The sequence below is a fragment of the Crotalus tigris genome, unplaced genomic scaffold (genome assembly GCF_016545835.1).
Source record: "Crotalus tigris isolate CLP2741 ecotype Arizona unplaced genomic scaffold, ASM1654583v1 scf7180000018879.704157, whole genome shotgun sequence".
In the NCBI taxonomy this organism is placed as follows: Eukaryota; Metazoa; Chordata; class Lepidosauria; order Squamata; family Viperidae; genus Crotalus; species Crotalus tigris.
In genome coordinates, this window is record NW_024097253.1 from 491,153 (window position 1) to 516,070 (window position 24,918).

Consider the following 24,918-nt stretch of genomic DNA (forward strand, 5'->3'; position numbering starts at 1 on the left):
TTCTGTGTCCATTAATCCTCAATAATGTTTTTTAAAGTATTAATTTGATCTATATATGCATGTACAAAGCCATTATATCTGAACTTCAATTGTTAAAAAAATCGCAGCACCTCTAATTTAAAAAGTGAAATAGTCTTTCTTGGATTTTTGATAATAATCTCATACTACTTTATTAAACAGCTGCAACATTTCACATATCTTGGTTTACCTGGATTAATGACATACAAAATATTTTGATTACTAGACAGTGATGATACCACATGGAAACAAGATGTTTTTAACTTTCTGTAACCACCTTTAACTTGGTGGATAATTGTGATGATTTCCTGAGCAAATTCTTTTGATGGGTTTTGTTCTATCTTCTGCGTCACAGATTTTATATGTTCAAAAACAGGATGAAAACTTTGAGGTTTTTTACCAACAGCTACTAGGTCACATGATGTCTGCCTCTCCGTGATATGACCAGAAGCTGCCCTGGAATAAATTTAGAAAAGTTTAGAAAATATTCTCTGTTAAAATAACATTCAAAGTATTTGAATAAAATAGCAATAGAGATTAAAAAAGGAAAATGAATATTAATCCACATATAAGGATGGAGACAGGTAGGAATATTAATGATTCAATATACAAATGTAATATTCATATTTATAGCATTTCACTGTTCTTACTGCATTCATATACAAATTTAATATACATATACAATTTCAAATACAAAATGCAGTTTTTGAATTCTCATACACAATGCAAAGGCATGAAAGTATTTGTGGAGCAGAAATACAGTTGCTCAGTCTTTCCCCATATACACTGCATATATGTGAAATAGTGATAACAGTGTCTCCAGATTTGCTTAGCTATAAAAAAAATGCTATTTTGTTTTTTTATGACATCAATAGAAAGCCAATCAGATTTGTGTATTTGTGATACTTAATCCTACTTTCAACTCATATCAAATAGCAACTGATCATAACTCTAAGAGTTATCTGATCTTTTATGTATGGCAGAAATCAGTTTTTTTCATTTTGCCTCAATCATATGTGATGTCAGATCACTCACAACCTGAACCTCTCAACAGAAATAATCCTTGGCTCCATTTGTTAAGAAATGTATAGTTTTATTAGAGATAATAATAACAACAACAACAACAATCATCATCATCCCCCAATGAGGCACTACCTTGACGTGATTGTGGGGCTTGTGTACTCTGAGGAAGATGAGAGCTATGCCAGAGGTTCAACCATATTGGACAGGTCTCATCAGTGGAGTCAGACAAAGAGTGTCTCTCCCATAAAAAATATGGTGAGATGTAAATTTCAGAAAGCCATACCGGCTCTGATGTCGCCCGGGTTAACAAGGTCCACGCTAGATGTTGGAGTTCTTGGATATCTGGTGAAAAATGGGTTATAGGACTCAGGACTGTTGGTTGAGCAACCAGGGTCAGCAGCTGCAGAACTACTGGAAGAAAAGGTGTTTACCTGTCGCAAATACAGTGATTGAAAACAAAGAAATAATGATCTGTTATTACAGATCAAGTCCAACAAAAAGAGGAAATCTAAAACGAATGCACCAGTTCTGGAAAGAAGAACATCCAGAATCAGAAATAACAGAACAAAGACTAGCAGATCAACGCCGATGTGTAATACAAAATAAAGTATTGACAAAAACAGAATTGGACGAACTGCAAGGGTTTACCCAGGGCAAAGAAATCAAAGCCTTGCCAGGAGTAATTCAGAATGTAGAGGCAAACCAGGGGGAGTTGGCAGTGAAGGAATCCATCAGAGATATACAACTGTTCTCATCTGGAAACCAGGTACTCTTCCTCAGGAAGAACAAAACCCTCTAACTAAAGAAATAAAAGAATTGAAACAAAGAATAACTGAGCATCTAGAACAGCACAAAAACAACAGAATAAGGCTGCCTGCATTGAAGCTTGTTCCAAGGAAACAGCTAGCACAAGCATTAAAAGATGCAAATACTGCAATGTCAAGTATAAGCACCAATTCACTGCAAGAAACAAACCAACTAACGTACAGCACAGCTGCAATTATAACTGAATACCTGAGATGCAAAACCAACAAAAAACAAACAAACAAACAAACAGTGCATCACAAAAATGGAAGGTTAGACCGGAAAATAAGATCAGCAAGTTAAGATCACATGCAAGCAAGCTAGAACAGATGAAAGAAAAGATGAAGAACAAGACCAAATAATACCTAATCAAGAAATACCACTTAGAAAAAAGGAAGATCAAGGAAGCACTGGAAATAATAAAGCAGCAAATATAGCCAGGAAAGTCAGCAGATACGAAGCTTGAATTGCAAATTATAGGCAGAACCTCCAATTTCAATCCAATCAGAAATGTTTCTACCAATCCATCAATGGAGAAACTGCAATGAATCAGTCAGTACTGACAAGGAAGAAACAGTGCAGTTCTGGAAGCAGATATGGGATAACCCAAAGAAACACAACAACGATGTGGCTTGGTTAAAAGAGGTGCATGCAAGTAAAACAGAAGTTGAAATGAAAGAACTAGTAATAACAACAAAAATGGTAGAAAAAAGAGCAAGGAGGATCAAAAATTGGTTAGCACCAGGTGAAGATGAACTGCATGGGTTTTGGTTGAAACATCTAACTGTTATATACCCACTCATTGCCAAGCAGTTCAACAATATACTACAAGGAGGAGAAATTGAAAAGTGTCTAACAACTGGGAAAACCTACCTAATAATGAAAAATCCAGCAAAAGGGGCAACACCAGGCAACTACAGGCCAATTACCTGCTTACCAACAAGTTTCAAATTGCTAACTGGTGTGATAGCTGATGCAGTACAATATCATCTAGTTGAAAACAATCTCTTTCCACCCGAGCAGAAAGGAAACCGCCCCAACAGCAGAGAAACAAAAGATCAACTCCTAATAGACAAAATGATCTTGGAAAACTGCAGGAAAAGGAAGACCAACCTGAATGTGGCATGGATTGACTACAAAAAGGCATTTGACTCTCTGCCACATGACTGGATAATCAAGTGCCTCGAAATAAGAGGATCAGTAGAAACATCAGAAAATTTGTGCAAAGATCGATGGTACAGTGGAAGACACAGTTGCAGGTCAATGGTGAAAGACTGGGAGAAGTTAATATCAAGAGAGGAATATTTCAAGGAGATTCATTATCTAAGAGGAGTCAGTAGAAACATCAGAAAATTTGTGCAAAGATCGATGGTACAGTGGAAGACACAGTTGCAGGTCAATGGTGAAAAACTGGGAGAGGTTAATATCAAGAGAGGAATATTTCAAGGAGATTCATTATCACCACCACTATTTGCTATTGCACTGTTTCCTCTGTCAACAATACTGAATAACTCAGGACATGGCTATCAAACATCAAAAACATCTGCCAGACCATCCCATCTCCTTTACATGGATGATCTGAAGCTGTATGGAAAAACATCATCTGAAATAGAATCGCTGCTGAACACTGTCCGTATATATAGCCAAGATATTGCAATGGAGTTTGGCTTGGACAAATGTGCCACACTTACTGTCAAACAAGGAAAAATAGTGAAAACTGAAGGAATCAAGATGCCCCACTAAAATAACATTAAGAGTCTGGATGAGGAAGATTACTACAAATAATTGGGTATCCTTCAAGCTGACAACATCAAGCACACTGAAGTCAAGAAAAAGATTAGAGGTGAATACATCAAGAGAGTGAAGAAGATCTTAAAGTCCAAACTCAATGGAGGAAATACCATAAAGGCAATCAACACCTGGGCAATTCCAGTCATTAGATACACAGCTGGAATAGTGGACTGGACTCAAGCAGAACTAAAAGCAATGGATAGGAAGACCAGAAAAATAATGACAATGAATCATGCCCTTCATCCACGCAATGACATTGACAGACTTTATCTACCAAGGCAAATAGGTGGGCGTGGAATGCTACAAGTACATCAGATGGTTGAAGAAGAAAAAATGGCTTTGAAAGAATATCTGAAGAACAATGATGAAGATGCACTGAAATTAGTATATCAGGAAGGCTTACTGACTACTGGAGAGACCAAACTGGCCTACAAGAAAGACCAAATGAAGAACAGAATAGAGGCATGGGAAGACAAAGCACTACATGGCCAATACATTAAAAAAATAGCTGGGAAAGCAGATAATAACAAACCTGGCAATGGCTAAGAGCAGGAAAATTGAAGAAAGAGACCGAGGGATTAATTCTGGCTGCACAAGACCAAGCCTTAAGGACAAATGCATACAAAGTCAAAATTGACAAGACAACAACAGACAGTAAGTGCCGCCTATGCAAAGAAGCTGAAGAAAGAGTGGACCACCTGGTAAGCTGCTGCAAGAAGATCGCACAGACTGACTACAAGCAGCCCCATGACAAAGTAGCAACAATGGTACATTGGAAGATCTGCAAGAAATATCATTTGCCTGTAAGTAAGAACTGGTGGGATCATAAAATGGAGTTAAGTCATAGAAAATGATAAAATTAAACTGCTCTGGGACTTCAAAATTCAAACAGACAAGCACCTGCAACACAACACCCCAGACCTAACCATTGTCGATAAGAAAGACAAAAAAGTCTGGATAGTGGACGTGGCAATGCCTGGAGACAGCAGTATAGACGAGAAAGAACTGGAGAAGATAATAAAATACAAAGACCTACAAATAGAAATAGAAAGACTGTGGCAAAGGCAAACAAGGGTAGTACCAATAGTAATAGGCTCCTTGGGTGCAATCCCAAAACAACTGGAGCACCACTTGAACACCATCGGCATTGACAAATTCGCCATTAGTCAATTGCAAAAGGCGGCCTTACTAGGAACTGCTTCCATCCTGCGACGATATCTGTAATACCATCAAACATCCACATCTGCCTATCACAGGTCCTTGGTAAGGATTCGATAGGTAGACAAAAATGCCAAATCCAGTCTGAACATCTGGCTGACTGCGATGATTAATAATAATAATAATAATAAAGTTGGAAGGGATCTTGGAGGTCATCTAGTCCAACCCCCTGCGCAGGCAGGAAACCCTATACAATTTCAGACAAATGGCTGTCCAATCTCTTCTTAAAAACTTCCAGTGTTGGAGCATTCCCAGCTTCTGGAGGCAGGTTGTTCCATTGGTTAATTGTTCTAACTGTCAGGAAATTTCTCCTTAGTTCTAGGTTGCTTCATTCTTCGGTTAGTTTCCATCCATTACTTCTTGTCTTGCCTTCAGGTGCTTTGGAGAATAGCTTGACTCCCTCTTCTTTGTGGCAACTCCTGAGATATTGGAATATTGTTATCATGTCCCCCCTTGTCCTTCTCTTCATTAAACTAGACATGCCCAATTCCAATTGTATGTTTTAGTCTCCAGTTTCCTTGACTTTCTTCTAGTTTTTTACATGTTGAAAGAAGTTTTTTCTTATTTCTGACTTTTGTCGCAAGACTTAGTTCATTTTGAGCCTTAGCTTTCCTCACTTCATCTTTACAAGCTCAGGCTATTTGCTGATATTCTGCTTTAGTTATGTGCTCCTCTTTCCACTTGTTATACTTGTCCTTTTTATCAGAGAGTTCTTTATTCAGCCATGCTGGTTTCTTTTGAGAGCTGTTATTTTTCTTCTTCGTTGGTATTGTAATAGACTGGGCTTTTATTATCTCTCTTTTCAAAATTTCCCAAGCGTCTTGAGTTGTTTTCCCCTTGAGGATTCTCAAACATGGAATCCTTCCCAAACTCTAAATATATTGCAGCGCTGCATAGCCAGAACTGAGAATCATGCTCCAAATCCCTCATCCTCCCTTTACTGTCTCTCATTGCCCCTAGTGCAGTGGTTCTCAAACTTTTTAATGCCGCGACCCCCCAATCGGTCGTAAGTCGAGGACTACTCAACTGGTGCAGCACTGTTTGCAGAATGGACTTTTGGCGGACTCAGCAGGGTACAGACAGAATAAAAGGGAGTAGCAAGCTAAGGAAAAGGGGGAAAATGGCGGACTGCGTTGTTTGGCGACCCCCGTAAAATGGTCGTTCGACCCCAAATGGGGTCCCGACCCACAGGTTGAGAACCACTGCCCTAGTGTAACCAATCAAGTTCATGCAAGATGTTTTCATAATGGTCAGCTGGGTAACCTTGAGGTAGCCTCTCAATAAAGTACAATTTCTATTTTCTGTTTCCCAAGCATTTCCCTCCTTCCTCCCCACAGTTCTTGACAATCTGTCACCAAGCAGCGAAGCACAATAAAGGTGCTAGCTGACATGATTATTCTTGCACTGTATTGGCATTTTCCTTCATTTTCTTCAGAGACACAAGACCACAGTATAAGACTTACAAAATGCCCAACTGAAATTTCATTATCTGGGTTTCTGTTATGCTTTTAAAAACATGCTACAGAAAGTTATATTTTCACTTATACAGCAAATCTAGAAAATAATGCATCATAAAATATACAATGATTTTTCAAATCAGCAAAATGCTGAATGTTGCTCTAGGACAGTGGTTCTCAACCTTTCTAATGCCGTGACCCCATAATATAGTTCCCCATGTTGTGGTGACCCCCAAGTGGGTGTGGCCACCAATAAGAGGGAGTAGGACAGCTAGGGAAAAGGGAAAAAAATGGCAGACAGCGTGGTTTGGCGACCCCCGTGAAATGGTCATTCGACCCCAAATGGGGTCCTGACCCACAGGTTGAGAACCACTGCTCTAGGATACTAGAGCTTCTATTATTCATCCTTTGAGCTATATTGTCATCTTTCCCTTATGTAATGATACATAAGGGAACTGAGCAAGTTCAATCTTTGTACAGTGGTGCTTAAACATTTGCGAACCCTTTTTGATTTTCAATATTTCTGCATAAATATGATCTAAAATATGTGTTTTAGGCACCACTATAATTATCTTATCTTTTCAACAGGTTAACAACTCAACTGCCAGCATTTCATGGCTATGCAGTTTATAACTCTGGAGTTAGTTGCTGGCCTAACTCCGAGATTAGATATGATAAAAAATATTGTCATAAATGAACAAAAAATATAGAAGAATAGTTTTCTCTAAGGTACAGCTGTGAGAGACTTCCTCCCCAAAATACAGAATGAAAAGGCAGCATATAGAGATTGAAACCTGTGACCAATTATAACTTTCAGCATCCCTTCACCTTTATCCTGTAAGATAGCACTGCTCAGAGTTAACATAAAGAGCTCTTCATCTAATAATATACAAGATTTGAGTGAGGAACACTACTTGATAAAGGCACATCTGAACATACAAGTTTAAAACATGCTTAAAGCAACCACAAATCAGTCTCTGAAATTATAAAACTAGGAAAACTTTTGTCATCCAGTTTTGATTATATGAACTGATTACAGACATGATTCATAGTGTCACAAAATAAACCATTAAAGGCCAAGCTAATTCAAGCAAGTTATAATTATATGACATTTTTCATCTTTTAGGTGATTATTTAAAATTACTTTGAAATAACTTTCAAACAAACATATTTCAGGATGCACTACGCAAAGGAGCTTTTTTTTCCCCCGAGTTTTCATTTTAACTGCAGCCCCTTGCACTGGAGATATTCATGGAGATAAAGGTAAGAACTGTCCCATGATATTCAGATGTTCAGGAAGCTAATGGGACAATGAAGGAAGAAGCTACTGCAATTCTCTGAATCCTGGTCACTGAACTCAACAGTATAGTGGTATCTTGGTACTCAACTGTTTTGAAAGTCATCGAATTTGGTACTCAATGCATTTTGACATAAAAATGTTGTCCCAGTACTCATCATTTGTTTGGTACTCACAACGCACAAGCTACAACTTGTTGGTGTGGTTACCTTGTGATTCATTAAATTATTTCCTTATTTGGTACTCGTTTTTGGTACTTGTCGCACCTCCCAGAACTAATTAACGATGAGTACCGAAATACCACTGTACTGATCTAAAATTATCAAAATATGTTCATTTTAATAATTTGTTGAAATAAAATCAATAAAATATAATTAAGAGACATTACCTGTATTTATGCATTGTTTTCTTCATATCCACTTTGACAGTGAGCTTTTCTTTCCTAGCATGAACATCTGAAATTTTATGTTGGGTATCATGCTGGTAGCTGCTGGAAAAATCTATTCTTCCCCTAAAATCCACATCTTTCTTTGCTTGTTCTTTTTCATTTTGTTCTAAGAATTTAGCACATGAACTGCGGCCTTTCCCTGAATTATATTTCATTCCCACTTCAGCGTGAGGCTCTCCCATTCGGCTTGCTCTGTCACTGCTATGACGACGTGAATATTTACTATTCCAAACTCCTTTACAGTAGCTGTATTTCTCGTTGTCCAACTTCACATATTTCTCTTTTTCATCAGAGGAATATTTTCCTCCATCTGGATATCTATGATGTTTATGAGAATACTCATATGTAATCTTAGTTTCACAATTATTACTGTATTTAAGTTCAGCACGCCATTGATCTTCAAGATTTCTTTGTTCTTCCTTTTTCTGATTGGAAGAATGATTTTGCTTCCATTTGGAACTGCTTGCGGATTCTCTATCATACCTCTCCATTTCATTCACCTTTTTAGAGCTGGGCCCATATTCTCTGTAATCACGGTCAGGATACCTGTGTTGATATAAAGTAGTTTATACTTGCAGTAAGAAAGAAAATGAGAATTTATGTATGCAGAATGCTGGTAAACTCAGGTGTTAGGTAGAATGTGTCACCCCGTGATCCCTCAAGCCACCAAAGAGGGGAAATTATGATCTTGAATATGCTAGTCACCAACAGGATTAATATAAAAGAAATAAAATTCCTCTAACACCAGTAGCCCACAATTAAACTATATTTTTATTGTTAGAGAAAATAATTTTCTGGGCAGAAATCTTCAACTATTAGGGAAAATAGTTTTCACTTGAGGCTTTACACCACTAAAAAAAATAAAAATAAAACTGGGCAATTTCTCTACCTCTTCTGGGAAGAACTCCTTGGCATACATTCATTAGAAAATCTTCGAGATGATTGAACATACTTGTCTTCTTGTAACTGGTGCTGCCTCAAGTCATTTTCATTCCACTTCCTTTCAAACTTACATAAAGTCTTTAATGGCCTATGGTATGTCTTCATTTCTTTTGTGTTTCCAACAGCTCTAGTATCTTCATGCATTTCTCTGACATGTACTTTAGATGGATAAAATGACTGATGGTGTTCTTTGTGAGACATTTCTAAATATCTGGAAGTAAATTGGTTTCTTCTGATATTTTCATTTCTTTCAGGTGAATATGTTCTAAAAGATTTATGATTATCAATGTGTTCTGAAGGGTTTCTTTTCAGAGAAGGGGAATATGACCTGGATTCATGAAGTCGATGATAGTTAGCTTCATGTGGTATATATCTGGGATTGGTTTGCCCATGTTTTGCCTCTTCCATTCTCCAAGATATAAGTTTCTTTGAGTCTTTTTGGAAAATCTTATATTCAGAGTCATAATCAATGTGATAATGCCTTTGTCTATTGTATTCCTGTGCTCTGAAGACTGGTGATAAAGATCTACATGAAAACACATAAATACAGAATTCAATTCAATTATTGCAACATACATTATGTCAGTAGGTTTGAGAGTCTGACAAAGTAGCATAAAATATTGTTCTAACTTACATATAGGAGCTTATTATATTTGGCATCTTTACATTTTAAAAAACATTTGCAAATTAAACAAGCTGCTTCACTTTTTTGTTGCTTAAATTGAGGGAAAATGAAGTAAAACTGGAACAGGTTTTTATCATGTAGATAATTCTTATTATACAGACTAACTGCTTCTGAAAACTATTTATATGAAGTGCAGCAAATTTTAAGTGCCGCATAAAACTTTTTCTGTTCCATCACCAGCTACATTCCAAAAGATAAACAATGTTATCACAGCTATATTCTCAGTAGAGAATATTATATTCCATTCTTACAGATAAGAGGATCTCTCACCCTAAAATCCTGAATACATTTACTTCCAAATATAATTGCAATAATTAAAAATATTTCTCAGATAATCATTTAGTGCTGCTGTCTTCTAGTAAATTAAGTAAAACCTGTATGAGCAATAGAAAAAGAAGACCATTTACCTTCGTTTCCATCGTGGTGATCTTGACCGTGATCTAACCATCTTTTCATATACTTGTAAGCTGTCTTCGTTAAACTATTAGAAAAAATGTAAACAAGTAAATATTTAGCAGTAACTAGTACATACTATAACTGTTAATAGTTTAATGTTTACCAGAATATATTTCAAAAAAGGTATTTAATTTATAAATAATTAACAAAAACGAAAAACTAAAGCAAAAAACAACCTCGTATTTTATCTGAAATGGAAGTTTTGATAAGTTGCTGATTTCATATACTGCATTCATTAGTTTTTTAAAAATTCTGCCGTACGTAATTTTCTAAAGAAAAAAAATGCCCACAAAAAAAGTGGGACAGAAGCCTAAATCATACCATTCCTACTAAAGTGTTGTAAACCAGGGATTAGCAGAAGATTAACGCTTGGTGCCTTGCCTTCTGTCATCAATGGGAAAGAGGGGGGAAACAAATGGACAATTTGCTGTATACCTTTATGGCGGGAAATTGGGAGGAGGTAATTGACAGTTGAGAAAGAACAGAGCCATTTAGTTCGTGCTGGAGCACTGGCATCTTCAAGGCTGTTTGCCCTGAGTGTGGAATTTCACCAGCCAAAATACCTCAGAGTTTTGCATAAAACATCTTGGTAGTGCTGGATTGGCTACACACGGTTGGACCACTGGGGGCAGGGGAAACCAGGGGTTTTAGTTCTGTATTGGTGAGCAGAAATTTTAGATTTTGCTTGACTCTCCTGCAATCTCTTAGTAAAAGTGCTTTTTCACTTCAAAGGGAGTCGAGACTTTACTTCCCTAAGCGATCAGCCTGGGGCAGATCTGACATTAAGCAGAATCTGCATTTATTGTCAATCTGGAGAGGGCATCACCTTTACTGTGGGGATCGTGCACGCAATGTCGGCTCAAGAGAGCAACCAGGAGATTGAATGCTGGGGGGAGGCTTTGTCCAGGTCCCCTTCCAGGCTGGATCTCTCTAACTAGATAATAGATGCAGAGAGCTGCAGCAACCTGCCAAGACTCAGGTGGTCCCTGGGAAGAAAGGAAGAGAAGCCCTCAGGGGTGACTTTTATTTGTGGAAGCCACCAGAGGGAGCAAAAGATTGAGCTGAAAGAACTGGAGGAGGAGAAGGAAGAGACGGGTAGAGAGCATCTACAAGCTGATTGGGTGATGGAACAAGCCATCAAATTTATGCGGGGAGCTTTCAAAAAAACTCAAGGCATGAGAAGCAGTCATCCAAGCCTTCCAGCCAGACAATCAATCATGCTTAGTGTGTCAGCAACTGATGGGATGACCACATCTGCCACAGCAGGCAATGCTGGTGACGGACCCATGGCGGCAGCGGCCACAGCAGCCCCAACACCTGGAAGGGTGGCCCAGTGCAGGGCCCCTGTGGGGACTGCACTGGCGAGGAGGAGCCACAAGACCCCACAACTGGGTGTGAAATTTGACAGAGATTCCCAGCAACTGGGGTCCTTCTTAGCTCAAGTTTGGACCTACATGCAGAATATGGTCTCAAAATAGCTACAGAGGGCAGCAAGGTGAGATGTGTCACCATGGCCCTGGAAGGAGTTGCATCGAGGTAGATGGTCCCCCTCCACAATGATGATGTGTCGGAGCTAAGAAATTTCAACTGCTTCATGGCGGTGCTCCACAAGCACTTTGAAGACCCTCTTCCTGACTGAAAAGCTAGAGACTGAATCAAGACCATCGGCCAGGGCCGAAGGAATAAAGCCGAGTATACCCAGGAGTTCTGCGATCTGCTAACTGAATGATTGGACACAAGACATCCTGATTGGCTGCTTCAAAGACGAGCTAACCAACGAGATCTACAACACCTACATCTCCAGGGGCACCCCTTCCACTGTCCATGGCTGTACATTCTCCCTGAGGAAGCAGAGATCGACCGTGCTCCTAACAAGCATTGTCCAGGGAGAGATTGGTGGAAATCCTTCTCAGAGAAGAAGGAACCCCCAAAAGCAAAGACAGGTGTCCAGAACTCTCAGCAATGTTCCACAGCCTGTTTCAAATGCAGAAATGAGAGGCACCGGGCTGCTGAGTGTAGGTTCAACCAACTGGTCCAGAAGACAATTCCAAGGCCCACCAAAAAGTCTACCAAGCCGCAGTTATGAATCCCTGAGACCACCCTGGAAGGATGGCGGGAGAACTCTGACCAGCCCAGTGAGGAGCTCAGAGGAGAGCAATAATAACTCCAATGATGTCCCCCTGGTAAGTAGTCCAGTCATCCCGGTGACTGTCCCCATTACTGATAGCCCAGTTCTCGGAGCATAAAGCCAGCCTGATGGCCTTTCTGGACTAAGGATGTACCAGGTTTTATGACCCAGGTGGTCAAGGCAAGACAGGCCTCTAGAGAGTTTGTATTTTTCTTAATGAAGTTCCAGCCAACAGCCCTCCAACAACTGGTAAGGCTCCACCCTCATGCTACCCTGAAGGCAGACACCCTCAGACTCCCAAACACAACCCCAGTAGTAAAAAGAAAGGCCACAGAGTAGGAGCATACTCAGCAAGGCTGAGGGTTCTAAGTCCAATCCACCAGGCAGGTCCAGGCACAATACAAGAACAAGAAACAGGTGCCAGGCAAGAAACAGTTCCAAAAGCCCAGTGAAGCAAAGGGGAAACATAGGTCACAAGAGAAGGGCGCGGTCCAAAACAAAATGTGAAGAGCAATCTTCCAAGAGAGGCAAGGCAAAAAAACAACAGGCACAAGTAAAAGCCGCGGAGGGTAAACCAAAGTAAACAATTGTACCTGGCAAAGACTAACTCCTCACAGCTTCTCCTTAAGTTACTCCCCTCCAGGTGTTCCTTGTGAGAAGGGAGTGGGGCGACCTCCTCCTAAGTAGTCTTGCAGTCCTTCTCTGGACTTGCCTACGCTCCACTCTCCCTGCCCTTGGATTGAGTGGATAGGCAGCTGTTCCTCATTAGAAGAGACTGGCTGCCTATCAGTAGCCGATCCTCCCGTGTTTGTGCAGGCAGGCAGCTCTCCGTCTGATTGATCACCTCCCCCAATGCCTGAGAGGCCAGGACAGTATCGTCCTCAGCCCCTGGCATGCCTTCCCCGTTGGATGGTCCCAGCTCCAACTCTTCCTCCTTCTCCTCCAAACCAGCCTCTGAGGTACCCATGACACCAGGTCCTTGGTCAACCTTGCCCTGGTGGAGATTTGGGAGTGAGACTTAGACTGCTCAAAGTGCCAGTGGCATTCTGCCAGATAGATGGCTCTGTGACCGGGGTGGGTGGGATTCCAGCGATATTCATCACCAAATTTAGAAATGCAGATGGGGGCATAAACAGAGACTCTTGAGTTTTATTGTGGCCCTGGGCTTGGAGAGACATTTGGTGCTGGGACTAGTGTGGCTACAGAAGTGGAACTCTTATGTGAACTGGAGGGGGGTTTGCTAAAAATCCAATGGAGTGGACAAAGCCTAAATTGAAGCCAGGAAGGAATCAAACCAAAGGCTAGGTCTACTATGCAAGAATGGAAGAAATCTGATCGCCAAATTCTAATGGAGTACTGGGTCTTGCGGGATGTATTTAGTGAAAAGATTTTAGATGAACTCCCACCCCACCAATCAACAGACTGCTCCATAGAGATCTTGCTGGGGGCTAGGCTACCCAAGCCCAAACTATACTTGATGACCCCGAGGGAGCTGGAGGAGCTGTATCTTTTTATAGATAAAAACCTAAAGTGGGGATTTATCCAGCCAATTTGGAAACTTCAGTATTTGGTAGCGTGGAAGGACTTCCCTCCTTCAGAAACTGAAAGGGTGAACCTTAAATACATTAAAAAGGCCAAACTTCTCAAATGTTTGCACAACCAGTATCCTGATAAATTGAAATAGTATTGTTCTAACTGTATTTCTACTTTGTTTCTCTTTTATATTGTGTCTTTCCTTTTGTTTTGCAGGATTAACGTCTCTATCAAGGAGGGTAGCATGTCGGAACTAGCAGCTTCAGCTTGGCACCTTGCCACTTCAGCTTGGCACCTTGCCGCGTTCTATCATCAATGGGAAAAGGAGGGGGGAACAAAAGGACAATTTGCTGTATATCTTTATGGCGGGAAATTGGGAGGGGGTAACTGACAGTTGAGGAAGAACAGAGCTATTTGGAATCCAGCTCGTGCTGGCATCTGTTTGCCCTGATTGTTGAATTTCACCAGCCCAAACACCTCACAGTTTCCGGTAACATCATGGTGGTGTTGGATTGGCTATGCTCAGATGGACCACAGGGGAAGCACCCGGGTAAACCAGGGTTTTTAGCTCTGTATTGGCCTGTGGGAATTTTAGATTCCGCTTGACTGTCCTGCAATCAGCATCTCTTAGTAAAACTGCTTTTTCACTTCAAATGGAATTGAGAGTTTTACTTCCCTAAGAGATCAGACTGGGGCCGGTCTGACAACATCCTGCAATCTATCCATGGAGCTCAGCCACTAACTCGCAAATCACTGTGCAATAATTAGATATTAAGATTCACACACACAAACACATATAAACAAATCTTGCAGAAATTTATATTCTTAAAAATATAAATACACAATAATTTAATAGTCATGCCATAATTAAGATATATCCAGTATGTACTATTATTTTCTGAATTATCACACCTTCCTGAATTGTCACAACCTGTCATGATATACACTGTAGCAAAAATTATGCAATATTGAGATTATCATGCAGATAGTTTTGAATTAGCATTATACAAAATAAGTATTCAAAATCCCCAGTCTGTGCTATCAAAATAAACTCCCAAATTCAAACATGGAGAAATGTCAAGTTTTTACTTTTCTATTTATACCAACTCAATATTATATCTCAGTTTTTTTGTATTTAGAGATTTGGAGTACTTTCATCTACTGCGTTTTGTAAAAAGAGAATGCTTTCTTTAACATTCCATGGAAGATTTAATGACATACACTGTACTTTAATGTAGAATTTACCTTAAATGAGGAATGCATAGCAAACAATTCAGAAACCTTAGCTATTTTATTGCTGAATGAAGTGGAAACTACTTTACAAAAATGTTTATTACAAAATGTTTGTTGACTTTCAGTCACCAAATTTTTGCTGTTTTGTTACAATAGCTTTATCTTTATATACTGTAAACTATAGAGAAACCACAGATAAAATGGACCTGCCTCCTTTATTAATGGTACATGGTCAGTAATACTGTTCATCCCAAAAACATTTTTATACATATGGATTTAACTAAGAAAGGCTAGGGGAAAGAAAGAACCAGAAATGTATAATAATGTCTCTTCTACACTTAATACATTATGGTAGAATACTACTGCTCTTCTTTTCATTTAAATAGATCTCTTTTGTGCACATCACTACAGAAACACTTGATTTTCTTGTGTTTTTGATGCTTTAACATTTCTACCCAGTATCATCCATGTTTCAAATTTCAGTTTCAGATTTCTGCTTATTAATAAAACAGTAAAGTATTCTGCATCCAATATCAGAGAAGTGTTTCTAGACAGAATTCAGAAATAGAACATTCCTGTCCATGCTCAAAATAATTTCAGCAGGCCAAAGTCGAATACAGATAAAGTCACAACCAGGCAACGCCTTCATATTCAAATCATGGAAAATTTGAAATAGATGAGATATTGCTTCAGGTTTAAATAAGACTAGTATAATTTCCTATGCAGATACTTTTACCTTGCAGAAAGGAATTGTCAATACATTTTAACATAGAATCTTTTCAGAAATTTATCTACTTTAGGAGAGAAAAACTTTGCCAAATATATAGTTAAATTCATATGTTCACTATAAATATATCCATCTAATGAAAGCTTCATTGGGAAATTTTATCCATTTATTTCATTCCCCGTTTTGTGCTGTTTCAACCAATTACTAATATGTAACAGGACCTCTTCTCTTTTCCCATTTTGGAAGCTGATCAACAATAATGGGACAAAATAGCATTCTCCCGATGGCTGGCCCTAAAGTTTACAACAGGAACAATTCATGATCACGTATAAAATGTTACTGCAGGTTTTAAAATGAATCAATTAGGCCTGCATTATTATTTTTTTATCTTCCATTCCAATTCTTCAGGTACATCAATAGCCTAAAAATTCAGTATCAGCATATTGAACAGAAGCTCTATGAACAAAAACAAGAACACCCTGAGAACAAGATGCACAATACTTGAAGAGATTTCAAAACCCAAAGAATAATAGGAAAGGATCTGTAGGCCACTCTTGCATTGTCTGATGTCAGTGTTCCTAAGTCTGTTGTAAGAAAAACACTGAACCAGACTAGTATGCATAGGAAGATACCATGAAGGATATAACCAATTTCCCAAAATGCATTGTTGCCTATGTTGTTTGTCAAAAAGCCCTCTGATCTCCCAAGCAAGTTCATGCCAGATATGCAGATACCAACATCTTAAATTATATCCAATAAGCAACTGGCAACCAATATAATAGATCTTTCGGAAAAGTAACCAATTGATTCTTATAACTTGCATTGGTTGGCAACTTAGCAATCATCTTTTGTACTAACTGCAGTTTCCACAAGCTTTATGACATCCCATATATAGTGTTGCAATAGAAAATCCAGAAAGAAACCAAGGTATGGATAACTGTAACCAAATCTGACTATGAAAAGTCACTATTGGCACTTCAATCTTGTGTAAAAATCCATGTTATCTGTGAATCCAGTGACAGCTGGATCATTCAAAGAGCACTCCCATATTATGGAATTGCTCTTTCATGGGTGTAAGACTATCCAAAGTAGGCTGAACTTTATTTGCAAAACCAGCTTTCTGTTTATCTATACCAGGGGTAGGCAACCCAAAACACTCAAAGAGCCACTTGGACCCGTTTCCCACCAAAAACAAAACACCGGGAGCCGCAAAACCCTTTTGATATATAAAATGAAGATAACACTGCATATATCCTTCTTTACCTTTATTATGGGTGTGTGTGTGTTTGTGTATGTATGTGTGTGTGTGTGTATGTATACACACACACACACACATTAAAAATAAAAGTAAAAATATGACTCTTGGGAATATCCATACTATTAAAACAATGATCACCAAGAGAATGCTTTAAGAGAATAAAATTACATACACACAAAGGTAAAAAAGGGATATATGCAGTGTTATCTTCATTTTAGATGTCAAAAGGGTCTCTCTCTCTCTGTCTCTCTCCCTCCCTCCCTATCTGCCCTTGGTCTACCACTCCTCTTCCCCCCCACACACACACACACTCTCTCCCTCCCTCCCTCTCTCTTTCTCTCTCTTTCTCCCCCCTCTCCTATCTGCTGCTCACCTGGCAAGCTTCAAGCTGTTGTCCAACAAGCTCAGGGGTAGAAAACCTCGTCTCTTTTATGACTCATGGACTTCAACTCCCAGAATTCCTGAGACAGCCTAGCTGGGCTAGCTAGCTCTCTCCTGCCCTTCCTGCTTCCTGCAGAGACGCAGCAAAGGGAGGAGCTCTGCCCAGTAAGCTTTTCAGCTCCTCAGAGAACACTGTGAGTGCACTCTCTTTTACACACACACACACACACACAGAGAGAGAGAGAGAGAGAGAGAGAGAGAGAGAGAGAGAGAGAAGGAAGCAGGGAAGCGCAATTGACTCTCTCTGTCTCTGTCTCTCTCTGCAAAGGCAGAGGAGGCTGGGAGCCACAGGGGAAGGCTCAAAGAGCCGCATGCGGCTCCGGAGCCGCAGGTTGCCGACCTGCGATCTATACCAACTCTATCTTGTCTAAATCTAATTTAAATTTATCTAGCCCATTATTGACATATCAAGTAATTATTTACATTATAGTTATGGTTCAAAAAGAAAATATATTCTAGTTCATGAAAATCTCTTCATTTGTAAATTATTTCTGTTAACTGTAGTCAAACAAAAGACATTATATAGTCTGATTTTTATATAATTTGATGGGTGAACTCATCTGTAATTTGTAAAGTTTGTTTCCTGAAAGGGATTCAGCCAGTTGCCTTGTACAAATTTCCTGTATACTCAAACAATATTTAAATGGCTTATTTTGTACTCCTGCATTATTACAAATACTGATGAGAATTAAGTTGGTAAAATTCTTCTTCAAGGCTGACAAAAAGGCAAAAGTAATACAATTTTATTACAAGATTAAAAGGATTCACATCAGTTGGATTTGAATGACTTTCTTCTCTGTACTCTGCTCTTAGGCAATGGAAACTAGATTAATAAAATTGGGAAATAACATTTAATTTGAAAAATCATGTGCTAGAAATTGATATTTCTGTTAAGATCATACTATAGTTTTAAGTTATTCAATACACTCCAATTAGCTTTTTTAGAAACAATATCAAAATTAAAGAGCACTGTATATTTAAGTATCCCAAAGGTGCTTTTTCAAGAGGCAACTGGACTTTGTTTTTCTTTGAAGACATTTCGCTTCTCATCCAAGAAGCTTCTTTAGCTCTGAATGTATGTTAAATATGTAAATATCTGTATATTTAAGTATTTACTATTAATTACTTTTTTAAAATAGGTGATTAAAATGAAGTATTCAAAAGCTACAACTAATACAGAATGCAGTGGTACAGACAGTTTAGGAGGCCTCTAGGGTGACGCATGTAACACTGCTGTTCAGTGAGCTGCATTGGTTGCAGGTTTGCTTAGCTGGGGAACTATCTTGCTTCAATAGAATTGGTTCACCCCATTCACTCTGGTAGAAAGGGTCTGCTGCAGACCTTGTCAGTCAATAAATTTCAGCTAGCGGGATCAAGAAGAGTGCAGTGACTCCTGTCCTCTGAAACATTTTGCCAGACGAGATCCATTTCCATCTTTTTGGCTTTCTGGAAGGGCCTTACAACCTGGCTCTGCCATTGCTTCAGGCCCCAATGGGGGCACTCTGTGCTGAAGGTGGCTGGTGGAATGATAGACAAGAGCCCATCCCCATACTGTTTGTGCTCTACATTTTTATTTTTTAATTCTATATTTATGATTTCACAGCTCTGTAAGCCACCTACAGTTCCTTTGGAAAAAGAGAGATGGGTGGCATATATATTTAATAAATAAAAATAAAACTGAGCCACAGACTGATCCAATGGTCACTTTTTCTCCATATTATGGGAATTGCTCTCACAATTATCTCTTGGGTGCCAATCTTGATCTAAAATTCTCATCTGCATCACCTGCATATAAGATCAACAAATTTAAACCCATTTCATTGTTTAAAAAAAAAAAAAAAAGCAAAAGGTATCCAGTAAGTAAGACTCTGGGTTTCTGGATTATACTAATATTCCTTAGGAAAAATCTTCATAGGATGTTATGTTTACCATATTATGCATTTTCAGGGAACAATCACACAAATGGAAATCTTATTTAACATTACCATTAGTGCATGAAAATACCTCTGCTCTACAAAATGAACACCATGACTATCATAGAATAAGAGCTGAATCATGGAAAGAACAGATGTATGTAACCACATTCTAACAACTATATTAAAAGGAATTTGCAGAAATATACCCACATTAAGAGACATTATCTGCCAAATTAGTTATAATTATCTGATCTCACAGGAAACTTTGCTAAGCAAGATTTGTCTCTGAAATGAATAAATTTTCCTAAGTGTAACAACCTCAGTGGCAAGCTACTAAATTCTAAGTTACCAAGTTACTAAATACTAAGTTACTACTTTGTGGAATGAATAACACTTAAGTTGACATCATGCAAAAACATTTACAAAACTATTGAAATGAGAAAAATATTAGATTTAAAAGGTCACTCACATCAAAACTCTCAAATAAACCTAACTATGCCTTCCTATATAATTTTCTATACTATTTAAGTTTCCATTAGATGAAACTAGAAGTACATCTACCCTAGTATGCTTTCCACCACAGACAACCTGATGATTTTTAGAACTTACTTCTTCACAGCAGCATTATTGTCAGAAATAAAATAACAGCATTATAGCAACTGTTAATAGAACAAGTGGTAACATTCTCAATGGCTTGACACAGTTAACTACTGTACTTCTCTTAAGTACTAATTGCTTGAGATTAATCATGAGAGATGGTCATTGCCTTTTGTAAAAGGCATAAATTTTACTTTTTCTAAATCAGCTTGGTTATTTAAGTGCAAAAATTAAATAAATCAAACTCATATGAAAAAAAATCATACTATATATTTTTTTTGCTCTGAATTCTATATCATTTATACAGACTGCCATTAATTAATGTTTTTCCTTGTAATACAAATTTAGATAGCCCATGGCATTCTACAAGACAGTACAAAGCTCAAATCACTTAAGTAAATGCTTCTCTCTTAATAAGATATAGAAAAAAGTGACCCTGAATTTGGTAAGAGTTAACATTATATATTATAATGGTTTGTTTTTTTAAAAAATGTTACCATGGCATATTTTGAATCTTCTTTCACATTACTATCATATTTAAAATTACTTGTGTTACACATTGAAACGTAAAATAGAGAATCTAAACCTAGTGATGATCACAAAGAGAACAGCAATAACTCTATTCATTAATATGGAATTCCTCTCAGAAAACTGTTTTCCTCTCATAGTTTGATAAAATTATTGCTCACTTAGTTACAAAAGAGACCGTTTCGGTTCTCCCCGCCCTAGAACAGCAAGTTCATAAGATGTCACAACAGTTAGCATCATTTAATTCATACTAATTCCTATCTAAAATCCGGATTCCGCGCATTATGGACTTAAGAGTCACGCAAATAAGATGTCCCTCTCTCGGTAGAAAAGGGACGTGGAGGGGGCGCGTCCCAATTGCGAAACCAGGACTGGAGAGTCTAAAGTAGAGGGAACGCAGCACCATGGCGCAGAGCCATCTCGTCTCAGCCCCCCCGAGACCATACGTGCTCCTGAAAGCCCGTCCGGTGCGCTTTTCCACCGCGGCGAGCCTAAGCACTGAGGCCCCGTGAAAGGGGCGGCACCGGGAGATGCTCACCTTCTACTCTGCCCCGCCGTTCCGACCCTTTTCCTCCCCTTCCTCCTCCTCCTCCAGTAACCGCTGCTCCAGAAAAGCTCTCCGAGCGGCCACTCAGAGCTTCTCGCCGCGCCCGGATTCCCTCCAACTTGGATCCGCCAGGTTCGGACCGGGGTAGAACAGACGCCCCGCGAAGCGGAAGGCGGAAAGGAGAAGCCCGTCCACTAGCCCGCCTGCCTATTCCGCCTCAGGAAAACGAGTTGGGCTTAGTGCCCCGGAAATACATGAGCCGGAAGTAGGTGGTAAAAAAAAAATTGAGACTCCTCTGGCTGTCTCGGCGATTCTTGTGCGGGAGAGAATGGCTGCGCGTTTCCATCCTCTGATCCTGCCAAGCTCGTGCCTTTCTCCATGTTTGCTGCTTGTGGCTTGTATGTTCTTCCCTTTTTCAGGAAGTTGTACTGATTAGTTCTTGGCTGAATTCTCACGAGACACTAAACGTATATGGGTCAAACTGGTTTGTAAGTACTCAGCTTCTCCTACAATCATAAAAATCTGTAACTATCGTCGGTTACATTTAAATTTACCGACAAAGAATTAAAGGGAGACTAGTACAACTATTTCGAGCTATTTAACTGTCATCAGCTAGCCATACTAGTCTGCCTTTTAATTCTTTGTCGGTACATTTAGATTTAACACACAAATAGTCTGTCGCAGAAGGGACTGCCTGTGAAGACTCCTACATTGCGGCTGAAAGGCGAAAGCGGAAGGAGTATGCTCCGTCCCATATTTGAAGTAGACCAGGTTGCCCTGATATACCGGTTTCAACCGGAAAACACTTACTGTCCGTTACCGGTGCTGCGGCAGGAGCTCGCTCATCCATATGCAAAAGCACCGTTTTACCCATCTCGAAATGTCTCTTCTGCTCCAAAGGGGACCCGATGCCAATATCCTTTCCTTTTTTGGTAGGCAAATCATGTTCATGATTAGTTGGAGCTAATTTGATAGGGACATTAGATTATATTAAATTAGTGCAATATGCTGGACTAAAACGTAACAGTAACTAGTTAATGGTTATTTGTACATGTGATACATAAGCAATCATACAAATTTATCTTTTGTAGTCTAGAGCAGAGGTTCCCAACCTTCGCCACAGATCCCCTTTAAATACCTTTTGTGGCCACAGATCATGGCCACAGACCCCCCATGACTTAATTCAAGATTTAAACATGACTTAATTCAAGAATTTAACATTTCTTCAAATCTTCATGGACCACAGGCTGAGAACCATTGGTATAGAACAGGGGTGTCAAACTGCCGGCCTGCAGACCGTTTTCATCATACCAAAGCCACGCCCACCCCATTCCAGCAATGCAAAAAGAGTTGTGATACGTTGCGTCACGTGACGTGGCGAGTTTGACACCCGTGGTCTAGAGACTACCACTGGTACTACTTGTACAGTTTATTTTGACCCCCCCCCCATTAGAAGATCCCCACTGGAAAAGAAGTGGATATACATTGTTGCCAGTGAACCAATCCACACCTAAGGGGCATGGGAATTTAACACTTTTGTCCAGGGTTGTTACACCCCCAAAAACAACAACAAAGATCATATACCTAAACCAAAAATATCATGTCTGATAAGAGAGATATCAAAATATTTCTTCTAAACTCCTCCAGCCATAAAAGCATATATTACATTCAAAGGGCTGAGAAGGCCTGTAAAAATCTTACTGATGTGGTCAGCTGCTCCCAAAGCAAACTTTGTATTGTTTTTGGATCAAATAGAGAGACCTTTTCAAGTAGCCAGCCTCCGCATCTTAATTTTAGGAACTCAGGGAAATTCTCCCAACATAATATTGAAAAAATAAATTGTAAACACTGCAACAGCTAATAATAAAATAGATGTTTAGTTGATTTTTTTTCAGTATTATATCCTATTAGTGAAAAGAATATTGTCTACTGCTATCTTATGCTTGCTTATGCTTCGTTGCTATGCGGTGACAGACTGCCATGAACTGTGGAGAGGGGTTTGAAGAGGGGAATGCTTGGGGAAACAGAATAACAGAGTTGGAAGGGACCTTGGAGGTCTTCTAGTCCAACCCCCTATTCAGGCAGGAAACCCCATACCATTTCAGACAAACGGTTGTTCAATCTCTTCTTAAAAACTTACAGTGTTGGAATATTCACAACTTCTGGAGGAAGGTTGTTCCACTGATTAATTTTTCTAACTGTTAGGAATTTTCTCCTTAGTTCTTGGTTGCTTCTCTCTTTGGTTAGTTTCCATCCATTGCTTCTTGTCTTGCATTCAGATGCTTTGGAGAATAGTTTGACTCCCTCTTCCTTGTGGCAACCCCTGAAATATTGGAACATTGCTATCATGTCACCCCTCGTCCTTCTCTTCATTAAACTAGACATACCCAATTCCAGCAACGGGTATGTTCCTTATATATTTTAGCCTCCAGTCCCCTAATCATCTTTGTTGCTCTTCTCTGTACTCTTTCTAGAGTCTCAACATCTTTTTTTACATTTGGTGACCAAAACTGGATGCAGTATCCAAGTGTGATCTTACCAAGGCATTATAAAGTGGTATTAACACTTCATGTGATCTTGATTCTATCCCTCTGTTAATGCAGTCTAAAACTGTGTTGGCCTTTTTGGAAGCTGCAGCACACTACTGACTCATATTTAAATGATTGTTCACTAGGACTCTGAGATCCCTCTCACAGTTACTACTATTGAAACACCCTATACTATACCTGTGCATTTGATTTTTCTTGCCTAAATGTAGAACCTTACTTTTTTCACCATTTAATTTCATTTTGTTAGATAGCACCCAATGTTCAAGTCTGTCAAGATCCTTCTGTATCTTAAGCCTATCTTCTGGAGTGTTGGCTCTTCCTGCCAGCTTGGTGTCCTCTGCAAATTTGATGAGTTCCCCATCTATCCCCTCATCCAAATCGTTGATGAAGATGTTGAAGAGCACTTGGCCTAAAACAGAACCTTGGGGTACCCACTGCAAACTTCCCTCCATGTAGATGCAGCTCCACTGAGGACTACATGCTGAGTATGGTTGGTCAGTTATGAATCCATCTGGTGATGATGCTAACCCACGTTTTTCTATCTTATCAGATAGTAGGTTGTGGTCTACTTTATTAAATGCCATACTGAAGTCAAGTATTCCTTTGGTCCACTAATTATGTCACTTTGTCAAAGAATGAAATAAGATTTGTCTGGCAATAAGATTTGTCTGTTTTTGACAAACCTATATTGGCTTTTGGTTATTATTTTGTTTGCTTCTAGGTGTTTGCTGATTCATTGCTTATCTTTTTCCAGAATCTTCCCAGGTATTGAGGTCAGGCTGAAAGGTCTGTAGTTTCCTGGATCTATTTTTGTCCCCTTTTTGAAGATGAGAACTACATCAGCTCTTTTCCAGGCCTCTGGTAGTTCCCTGGTGCTCCAGGATCTTTAACATATGTAGTTTAGTGATTCTGAGATCACATCTGCCAGTTCTTTCAGAACCTTGGGGTGTAATCCATCAGCTCCTGGTGATTTGAACTCATCTAGGGTGGACAGGTGCTCACTTACCATTTTCTTGCCTATTTTAACTTGTATTCCTAATCTGTCTTTTACAGTACTATTTTTGATAGGTTGGACTATTTTTTTCTTTTTGTGTAATGACGGATGCAAAAACTGAGTTAAGTAATTCTGCTTTCTCCTTGTTGCTTGTCACCTTCTTGCCTTTAATGGACCAATCGTTTCCTTGAATTTTTCTCTAGTTTTTTTACATGTTGAAAGAAGCTTTTTCTTATTTTTTACTTTTTTCACAAGCCTTAGTTCATTTTGAGCCGTAGCTTTCCTCACTTCATCTTTGCAGGGCTATTAGCTGATATTCTGCCATAGT

The 24,918-nt window shown here is 39.1% G+C and overlaps 1 protein-coding gene across 5 annotated transcripts in view; it reads right to left on the minus strand.

Annotated features, from left to right (window-relative positions):
• Positions 1-21,273, minus strand: part of BCLAF3 (BCLAF1 and THRAP3 family member 3) — a 51,128-nt gene extending 29,855 nt beyond the window's left edge. For 3 of the 5 annotated variants that reach the window (XM_039357223.1, XM_039357225.1, XM_039357222.1), the window contains exons 1-5: positions 21,039-21,273; positions 10,091-10,164; positions 8,946-9,524; positions 7,997-8,602; positions 209-474 (exon numbers count right to left, since the gene is read on the minus strand). In XM_039357223.1, coding sequence (XP_039213157.1) covers positions 209-474; positions 7,997-8,602; positions 8,946-9,524; positions 10,091-10,131 — 1,492 coding nt within the window. In that variant the 5' untranslated portion in view covers positions 10,132-10,164; positions 21,039-21,273. The remainder of the gene's footprint in view (positions 1-208; positions 475-7,996; positions 8,603-8,945; positions 9,525-10,090; positions 10,165-21,038) is intronic. The other 2 variants (XM_039357226.1, XM_039357224.1) reach the window with 1 other exon arrangement.
• Between the last annotated feature and the right edge of the window lie 3,645 nt (positions 21,274-24,918).